The 9,697-nt window shown below is 47.9% G+C and overlaps 1 protein-coding gene across 1 annotated transcript in view; it reads right to left on the bottom strand.

Moving 5' to 3' along the window:
- CACNA1E (calcium voltage-gated channel subunit alpha1 E) overlaps nt 1–9,697 on the bottom strand; it is a 471,774-nt gene that overhangs the window by 106,352 nt on the left and 355,725 nt on the right. Inside the window, exons 21-22 of the mRNA XM_077928105.1 lie at nt 5,984–6,040; nt 3,239–3,808 (exon numbers count right to left, since the gene is read on the bottom strand). Of these exons, the coding sequence (XP_077784231.1) occupies nt 3,239–3,808; nt 5,984–6,040 (627 nt within the window). The remainder of the gene's footprint in view (nt 1–3,238; nt 3,809–5,983; nt 6,041–9,697) is intronic.

The following is a 9,697-nucleotide window of genomic DNA, read 5'->3' as shown; positions in this document are numbered from 1 at the left end:
AGTGGCAGAGACCAAGGAACTGCGCTGGTGGGCAGCGAGAAGAAAAACATTGCCTACAAGATTTACATAACGCTTCCAAAGCATTTCCAGATACACCAACTCACAAATCATTGCAAAAGCACTGCTTGCAGGACTTCTGCAAGATGTTCCAGGATCCTGTTGGGCAGGTGGTGTAAACACCTCCACAGGGGTAGCTGCGGTAGGCGGTGTACAAACCATATATTTAAAGCACACCTACATCCCCACAAAATAATCCTGAGAGCCATATTCTGTTAAGGGCTCTAGGAATTGGTGTAAATAACCGCTCCCAGAATTCTCAAGAGGGTTGTGATTTAAATGCAGGGTCTGTATATATATATAAGCAGCCTTAGTTTGCGGCAGAAAAAAAAGGAACAACGAATGAGCAAAATTATTATGGCATGCTCTTTGTTGTTCCTATTGGGGTGGGGTTGACGTGGCTTCCTGAAGGTTGCCCTGTAAGATCTGAACTGGGAATGTCATTGCTCACAGCCCCTAAACTATAAAGGTAAAGGTAAAGGGACCCCTGACCATTAGGTCCAGTCGCAGACGACTCTGGGGTTGCGGCGCTCGTCTCGCTTTATTGGCCGAGGGAGCCAGCGTACAGCTTCCGGGTCATGTGGCCAGCATGACTAAGCCGCTTCTGGCGAACCAGAGCAGCGCAGGGGAACACCGTTTACCTTCCCGCCGGAGCTGTACCTATTTATCTACTTGCACTTTGACGTACTTTCGAACTGCTAGGTTGGCAGGAGCAGGGACCGAGCAACAGGAGCTCACCCCGTCACAGGGAACCGCTGACCTTCTGATCAGCAAGCCCTAGGCTCTGTGGTTTAACCCACAGCACCACCCGCATCCCTCCCCTAAACTATAGCAGCTGCCAAAGAAAGTTGTGGGCTGGTTTAAAAATAGAGGAGGGGAGAGCGAGAAACTTTAGGCACATCTGCACTCAGCTCACACCATTTGATTGCAAACTTAATTAAAACCAGAATAATTAACACCTCCTGATTTCAGAAATTGGAACAATCATTCCACACAGAAGCATATATCGAAAAACAGTCACCCCCTCTTAAGTGCTTAGATTGTTAATGCTGAATTTTAGTCTGTTAGAATACAACAAGTCAAATTAAAAATAACCTGAAAGTAAAAACCAGGACACCCCGAAGGTTGTTGAACTTTTTCTAGAAAGACCCCAAAAATTGTTGAGCTTTTTTTCGATTGACTTGCCTAAGATCCAGGACAAAGCGCCACATTTCTGAAATTTCCCCTGGACATCATTTCTGCCTTTGAAATCCCGGTTATGTCCGGGAAAATCCAGATATATGGTATCCTAACGTACTGCGAATGTGCAAAACGTCCCAGAAACAAAACTGGGAGGAGACCCCATCCACTTCTGAATTCCCTTCCATTACCTGTCCTCAATCACCATTTTCAAGATCTCCAGAGTCCTAAAAATATATTGCTTCATGGTATATTGCTGGTGAATTGTGGGTGCTGCAAGCAACCAGTCACCTGACCAGGATCCAGATTCTAGGACCATCCTTTAAGGACAGACCTGACTAACTCTAGAATTCAGATTCAAGGGAAAGCTGCTAATATCAGTTTGCCAGCTCCAGCTGCTCAGAAGCTTGCCAGGTGAGGCTCAAAGACTGCGGAGGCTTTTAGGACAATGGCTTCAGAAACCATTCTGGTTCCTTCAGCCCTTATTAGATAGTCTTAACAACTGACTACATTCTTAATGAACTTTCCTCACTGACTGTCAGAGACTGGGGTAGATGCATGTGGAATTTCTGGCAAAATAACTTGCCCGGCCTTTGGGTAATTGGGCAAGGTAAAGGTAAAGGTAAAGGAAAAGGACCCCTGGGTGGTTAAGTCCAGTCAAAGGTGACTATGGGGTTGCGGCACTCATCTCTCTTTCAGGCCGAGGGAGCCGGCGTTTGTCCACAGACAGCTTTCCGGGTCATGTGGCCAGCAGGACTAAACCGCTTCTGGCACAATGGGACACCGTGACGGAAACTAGAGCGCACGGAAACACGGTTTACTTTCCTGCCGCAGTGGAACCTATTTATCTACTTGCACTGGCGTGCTTTCGAGCTGCTAGGTTGGCAGGAGCTGGGACAAAGCAATGGGAGCTCACCCCGTCGCAGGGATTCAAACCGCCAACCTTCTGATTGGCAAACCCAAGAGGCTCAGTGGTTTAGACCACAGAGCCACCTGTGTCTCATGCATGGTAACTGGGCACCTTGGCTTGGTGGACGGAGGCATTTGCTGCCCCTGCTCAGGCAGTGACATGTCTTAGGGGCCAGCAATGGGTTTGCAGCATACATAATCGACAGGCACAACAGCCGAGAAGGGAAGGAGGAGATGGGGGTGGCTGTGTGTTTGAGTCTGTGTTCAGCCGCTTTGTTTGACGGCGCTGCTGCTTGTTGAGAAGAAGAGCAAATACACAGATCCATCTATCACACTTTCCATCCCTGCATCTCCGGGCAGCAAAAAATTACTGCTTGCAACATGTAGCATGGCCAGACCAATAATTAGGAATCTGAGAGGGCACTGTTTTCATGGCCAACTAAAAATGTGTTTGTGTAACTTTGCTTAGAAAGAGGTGCCAAAAAGGGGAAAAAAAAGGTGTCAAACCGCACAGAACAGCATTATATTCTCTGAAAGTAATTCAACTAGCACACAAAGAAACAAGCCGAGAATTCAAAAGAGAAAAGACTCATACACAAAAGACAGATTTATAATAATATAAGCCTGCCAGCTTTAAGAAAAAATTACGCATGTGCTTCTGCATTGTAGAGAGAGAGAGAGATGTTTTTGTTGTAAGTTATTTGTTATAGGACAATAAAAATATCTGATTTTTTAAAAATATATAAAAAACATTGGAAATGAATTATCATGTTCTCTTCGATCCTAGCGCTTTCCCCCTGCTTCTTATTTTCTGTGCCAGGTGGTTTGGCTCTGGCTTCCAGCCAACTTGACAGCTACCTCACGCCAAAACAGCAGTTTGCACACTCTATGGTCATGCAAATAATGCTGTAATTCCTACACCATCTGAACGTGTAAAAATTCTCATTGCCCACCACCCAATGATGATCCAGCATGGCCAGTTAATGACTTCTGGGTTTGTTTGTTTTTACAAACGTTATTTTAAACATCTTCTTCAATTCATTATATATCATTCCCCACGTGAGTGTACTTGGTTTCCCCTTGCGCCCCTTACCTTTTCAGTTCCTCGCCAACCACCGGCTCCTTTTCAATCAAGCCCTCCTTTTCCTCCTCATTCTTCTTCTGCTCCTGGTTCTGCTCTCCCTCTGCGGGGCTGACCGCTTCGGGGCCGGCCTCTTGGCTGGCTGACCTGTTCTCCTTGGCTTCCGTCCTCACCCTGCGATGTCGGCTGCGCCTCTGGCTTTGCCTGAGCCGGGCCCTGTCCTCAAAGGTCACGCTCGCTCCGCCTTCCTGCTCATTCAGATCGCAGTTCCCGTGGAAGGATTTGTGGTGCCAGGCGCTCTTCTGGTCTTCCGTACTGCCTGGGCAGGGATTGGAACCTGGGATTTGCAGGGCCGTCCCTTCTTCATTTGCCCGCTCTGACTTTTCCGTCCGCTCCTCCTCATTCTTTTCGAGGCCGCTGTTCTCCAGCAGCCTTCTCCTCCGAAAAGCGTTGGCATGAGGGTTGAGCAGAGAAGGGTCGTCCTTGTTGATGCCCTCCTGGCTGGACATCTGCATGTGGCGGCGCAGCTGGCTGGTCCGCTGTTCCCACACAGACATATGATGCCTCCTCCTCCTCTCCCTCCTGGGAAAGGAAAACAAAGGGGTTCAGTCCACCTGCGCCCTGCCAGAAACACAAGAATACAAACCAGTACATACAGCATGCACCTGCCACCATTCAGACATCACATACGGAGACTTGATTCTCTGCTCCCCTGCATTTTACAAATAGACAGCCCAGCCAATGGGATTTCTCAGCCCTTCAAAAATCACACCATCTGCAGGATCTTGAGAGAATCAGGCCCACTTGTATGAGATCCACAGATAACTACAAACCGCCCCGCCCCACATTCCAATAGGCACAGGGGGGACAAGTCCCAAGCGACAGGGGAATGCACGTAAAGAAACAGGACACAATCACTAAGACACAAGAAGCTTCTTTCTTTCTTTTTTTAACAATCCCCGTGACAGGGTGAGCTCCCATCGCTCGGTCCCAGCTCCTGCCAACCTAGCAGTTCGAAAGCATGTCAAAGTGCAAGTAGATAAATAGGTACTGCTCCGGCAGGAAGGTATATGGCATTTCCGTGCGCTGCTCTGGTTCGCCAGAAGTGGCTTAGTCATGCTGGCCACATGACCCGGAAAAACTGTCTGCGGACAAACGTCGGCTCCCTCGGTCTGTAAAGCGAGATGAGCGCCACAACCCCAGAGTCGTTTGTGACTGGACTTAACGGTCAGGGGTCACTTTACCTGCCCCCGCCCACACCATATAGCCTGAGTACATGGCATCATTCTGCTTGTACGTTAATTTTAAATAAATCTGCAGTTCAGTTGAGCAAAGAAACATGTGCAAACAGCCATGTTCGTTTGTGTGCTGTTGCGTGAAAAAGCAGGGGCCAGTCAGAGCCGGCCCACCTAGAAGGCAAATGGGACATTTCCATTACGGCTCTGCAGGGGGTGAGGATCAGCCAGCAGGGGAAGGAAGGGCAGTGGGACCCATGCTCTGGGTGCAGGCAGGAACAGGGAAAGGGGAGGCATGCAGTGCCAAGCCTCATTTAAACCACTCTGTCTAGAGCAGGCTTCCTCTACCTCGGCCCTCCAGATGTTTTGAGACTACAATTCCCAGCATCCCTGACCACTGGTCCTGCTAGCTAGGGATCATGGGAGTTGTAGGCCAAAAACATCTGGGGGGCCGAGGTTGAGGAAGCCTGGTCTAGCTGCTCAGCAGAAGGACTTGGGAGCAAAGTCCACCCCAGACCCGTTAGAGACCCAAAGTCTTATCTTGAGAGCTGAGCAGTGCCTCTCATCTCTTGTTACCACCCCACCCACTAAGGCTGCCATTCAAACTGAATCTCCATGGCACAAAGGGCAACTTACTTGTGAGTAAATGCACAGAGAATCAAACTGCCCGGTATTCCCAGATTCTGGCTTTGAGTTTCTGGGGGCTTGAGTGTTTTTAGTGAAGGTGTGCCATCACTCACGAAGCTAAACTCTCTGCGTAGAATTGTGGAGTTGGAAAGGAGAACGAGAGCCATCTAGTCCTTGGAAGGTAAGAAACTTTTGCCCAACTTGAGGCTTGAACCCATGACCCTTATATTGAGAGCTTCATTCTGTACTGACTGACCTATCCATCATTTCTGGCATGTAATGTTCATCTAGTCTCACGACCGTTTCTCTTGATAGGATATTTCAAAGGGACTTAAAGCTCCGGTGAGATTTCTGTCACGAGAACGCCTGTCTGCAGCATTGACTATTCTGAGGGTGTTTTGTTGGGTTTATAAAATATTGTAAAAACTGCACACAGCAACACTGTGAACAGACAGACGTACCAACACAGGCATACATACACACACAAAACACACACACACACTGCTTGACACATGTCAGCAAGCACCCACACCCACAGAGTACAACTTAATTTTGCCTACACAAATATACATAGAGAAATGTGTGTGTGTGTTTGTGTAGAAATGTACACACATACGCATACCCTGATAGTGATGTTAAGATGCTTCGTAGGTACACATCGCACCACCACCCAGAGGCACACAAAGCGAACAAACACACACACACTTGTACAAATAGAACACGCACAAATTATAGGCCCACACTAATTCACAGGGGGTTGGTTCGCACACGTACCTACATACATATTCACACGACACAAGCACAAAGTAACACACACACACACAAACCTCACAAAGCAAGTCTTTCACGTACACACACAAAACCTCTCACAACAAGCAGTCACATGCACACATACAGGTTGCTGGTGCGCGGTTCCCACATCGACATGTGGTGTCTCCTCCTTCTGTCTCTTCTGGGGAAGAAAAATGAATGGGTTCAGTCTATGACATTGTCACGGGGTCTCCGCACTCCCAGGGCATACAACTCCACGAATGCTCAAACAGAGAGCCAGGGGTGCTCTAACACTTGTGCGCAGATGTCATTCATAATCCACGCCTCGCTCAAGTACCGGACATTAAATATAAATACAGGAGAGTAGAGGATATCCTCCTCTGCACAGCTAGGATATGGCCAGTATACGAAATATCAGCTACTTGAAAACAATTGCTCTACACTTGCTTATATGCAGAGAGAGCTGCGTGGGCCGAGGATCAAAGCTCAGTGGGAGTGTTTATGCTTCTGCCCATCTGAAACCTGAGGTGATCCCCAGCATTTCAATATAAGGACGGCAAATAACAATGCTGATAAAGAGATCTGGACGGTGAGAAAACAAAGGGTGTTTTTTGCTAGCAAGAATGGCTCAGTGGGATCACTCTCCAAAAGCTGAGCAAGTCCAAAAGGGTGGGGCCTGCTTAATATACATAGCTGTTATCTGTTAAAGCAGTACATATGCATAAATTTTCTCCAATCTAAAGTGACAACACAATACGAATTATACCACGTACAGTGGTGCCCCGCAAGACGAATGCCTCGCAAGACGGAAAACCCGCTAGACGAAAGGGTTTTCCGTTTTGGAGGCGCTTCGCAAAACGAATTTCCCTATGGGCTTCCTTCGCAAGACGAAAGCCCATAGGGAAATCTCCGGGACAGCGGGGAAGCGCAGCGCGTCTTCCCCACTGTCCTCGGACCTCCTCCGAAGCCTGGCGGCGGGCCGGGGACACCTCCTCCCGCCGCCCGGCTTCGGAAGGATGCTCCGAAGCCGGGCGGCGGGGCGGGGACACCTCCTCCCGCCGCCCTGCTTCGGAAGGCTGCTCCGAAGCCTGGCGGGGGGGCGGAGAGACCTTCTCCCCGCGCCAGCCTTCGGATGGCTGTCCTGAAGACTTGGGGTGGGAGAAGGGTTTTCCTTCCCACCGCCAACATTCAGAATGCTGTTCTGAATGTTGGCGGTGGGGAGAAAAAACCCTCCTCCCACGCAAGTCCCGGGAACAGAGGAAAAGTGCTGTGCGCCTTCCCCTCTGTTCCCGTACCTGTCCTGAAGGCTTGCGGTGGGGAGAAAAGCCCTTCTCCCCACCGCCAGCCTGGCAAGCGGTTTCCATAGGAATGCATTAATTGATTTTCAATGCATTCCTATGGGAAACCGTGCTTCGCAAGACGAAAAACTCGCAAGAAGAAAAAACTTGCGGAACGAATTAATTTCGTCTTGCGAGGCACCACTGTATGGTCTTTCCTTCATTACCTATTCATTTCCGCAGGGCCTGTAAGACGGAGTTGTTCCACCTGGCCTTTGGCTTGGAGTTAATTTGATTCCCTCCCCCTCTTTCTTTTTTCCTTTCTCCTCCTGTGATGAGGCTGCATTTTAATTTTAATGTTTTAATGTTGTATTTTAATCTTGTTTTTTAAGTTGTATCCATTCAACTTGTTTTTATTATTGCTTGTTAGCCGCCCCTGAGCCCGGCCTTGCCTGGCGAGGATGGGGTATAAATAAAAATTATTATTATTATTATTAGGCAAGGAAACAAAGGACTCTCTCTCTAAGCAGCCCCTGCTGCACGTGGTCTCTTTGAATTCCTTTCTACCTGAGGCGGTGAGCACATTTGAGCAGAGCACATCTCATTGTCAAATGTAGACACTTAGGAATGTTGTTTACAACCTTGGGAGTAAAGCTGCTCCTAGCACAAGATAAGGCACAAGGCCTCTAGCCTGGCTAGTTAGCTGAGCTTATAGGTCTCTATGTGCACCAGAAGTCCCAGAAGTGTAAAAGCAAGCTAAACCGATGCAACTATAACCTGTATTCCTTTTGCAACTTCCCCCACCGCTGCCTGCTTCTCATGTGGGAGCAAACAGAACGCTCCACTTCATAGCAAAGCGCTTAGTCAAAAGGTGATCACAGAATCGTACAAACCACAGGGGCCCTCTCGTCCAACCACCTGCAACGCAGGACTCTTTTGTCCAATGTGGGGTTCAAACCAACGACCCCGAGATTAAGAGTCTCGTGCTCTAGCGACCAAGCTATCCCAGGACTGACCCAGAATGGTGTCATGGGAGACCCCAGGGTTCCTTGGAAGGGTTGGCAACTTGCCTTGAGAGACAGGTTGCACTACCTACAATTGATCCTTCACCTGAACCATGAAGTGTGTTCTTGCTGAATATACTCCGAGTTCACGTGGGGCAATGGTCGGGGATGCAATAATAATAATAATAATAATAATAATAATAATAATAATAATAATAATAATAATAATAATTATTATTATTATTTTATACCCCGCCCATCGGGCTGGCTTTCCCCAGCCATTCTGGGAGGCTTCTGACCAAATATTAAAAACAATACAGCATCAGACATTAAAAACTTCTCTAAACAGGGCCGCCTTCATTTGTCTTCTAAAAGTCTGGTAGTTGTTGTTCTCTTTGACATCTGGTGGGAGGGCGTTCCACAGGGCAGGCACCACTACTGAGAAGGCCCTCTGCCTGGTTCCCTGTAACCTCACAGTGAGGGAACCACCGGAAGGCCCTCAGCGTTGGACCTCAGTGTCCAGGCTGGATGATGGGGGTGGAGACGCTCCTTCAGGTATACAGGACCGAGCCCATTTAGGGCTTTAAAGGTTAGCACCAACACTTTGAATTGTGCTCGGAAACATACTGGGAGCCAATGAAGATCTTTCAGGACCAGTGTTATGTGGTCTCGACGGCTGCTCCCAGACACCAGTCTAGCTGCCGCATTCTGGATTAATTGCAGTTTCCGAGTTCAAAGGTAGCCCTACATAGAGCGCATTGCAGTAGTCCAAGTCCATGTTTTGGATGAGCAGTGTGCTCTAGAGCATGCTCCAGAATACTCTACAGTGCACTGGAACTTTGTGGTAGACACGCAGGGGTTCTCTGGCAGACAATTTGAACTGAAAAGATATGTGAAATGGAAACAGGCCCGGTTTTGAAGTTATGGGAGTAATGTGGTTGGCTACTTGGCTGCGGCTCCAACCTACCCATTCTGGAAACGTAAGAATACAGAAGACATGGAAGGAGTGCAGCCACTGGAGAATAATCAAGCCCCTACCAACACTTTTGATAGCATGAATAGCGGAGTACCATAGAATGAAGACATCAAAAGCAGAAACCTCAGTGTTTCTGAAAATTTGAGAATCCAGGCCTCCAACATGCAAATAAAAATGCACAGAGGATGAATTAGCAGGATTCACTAAAGAACTTCTTCTGCGCCTGCAGAATCAACCGTGAAGAAAGACACAAATATGCGTAAAATCTTGTACTGTATTATATGCAAGTCCATATCTCATGGTTATCAGGGCTTTTCTGTACTAGGAGTGGCAGAAACAGGGGCATCATTTCAAGATTCAAAATGTGTGTGAGGTATATGCATATGGTAAGATTCCTGTGTAATGTTTGAAGGCTGATTTTTAGCCATTACATTTTTTTTAAAAAAAGGATAGTGGATTTTAAGACCATTTTTATTATTCCATTTTAATTCCTCATAATAACTAGAGATACATTGTTCTGAGGAGGGTGGGGGGAGGACTGATGACTGCTCCCCCCCCCCCGCACCTATGCACATATGATA

Source organism: Podarcis muralis, chromosome 5, assembly GCF_964188315.1.
Source record: "Podarcis muralis chromosome 5, rPodMur119.hap1.1, whole genome shotgun sequence".
Lineage (NCBI taxonomy): Eukaryota > Metazoa > Chordata > Lepidosauria > Squamata > Lacertidae > Podarcis > Podarcis muralis.
Note: the sequence above shows the minus strand (reverse complement) of the source record. Positions and strands in the feature narration are given on the sequence as shown.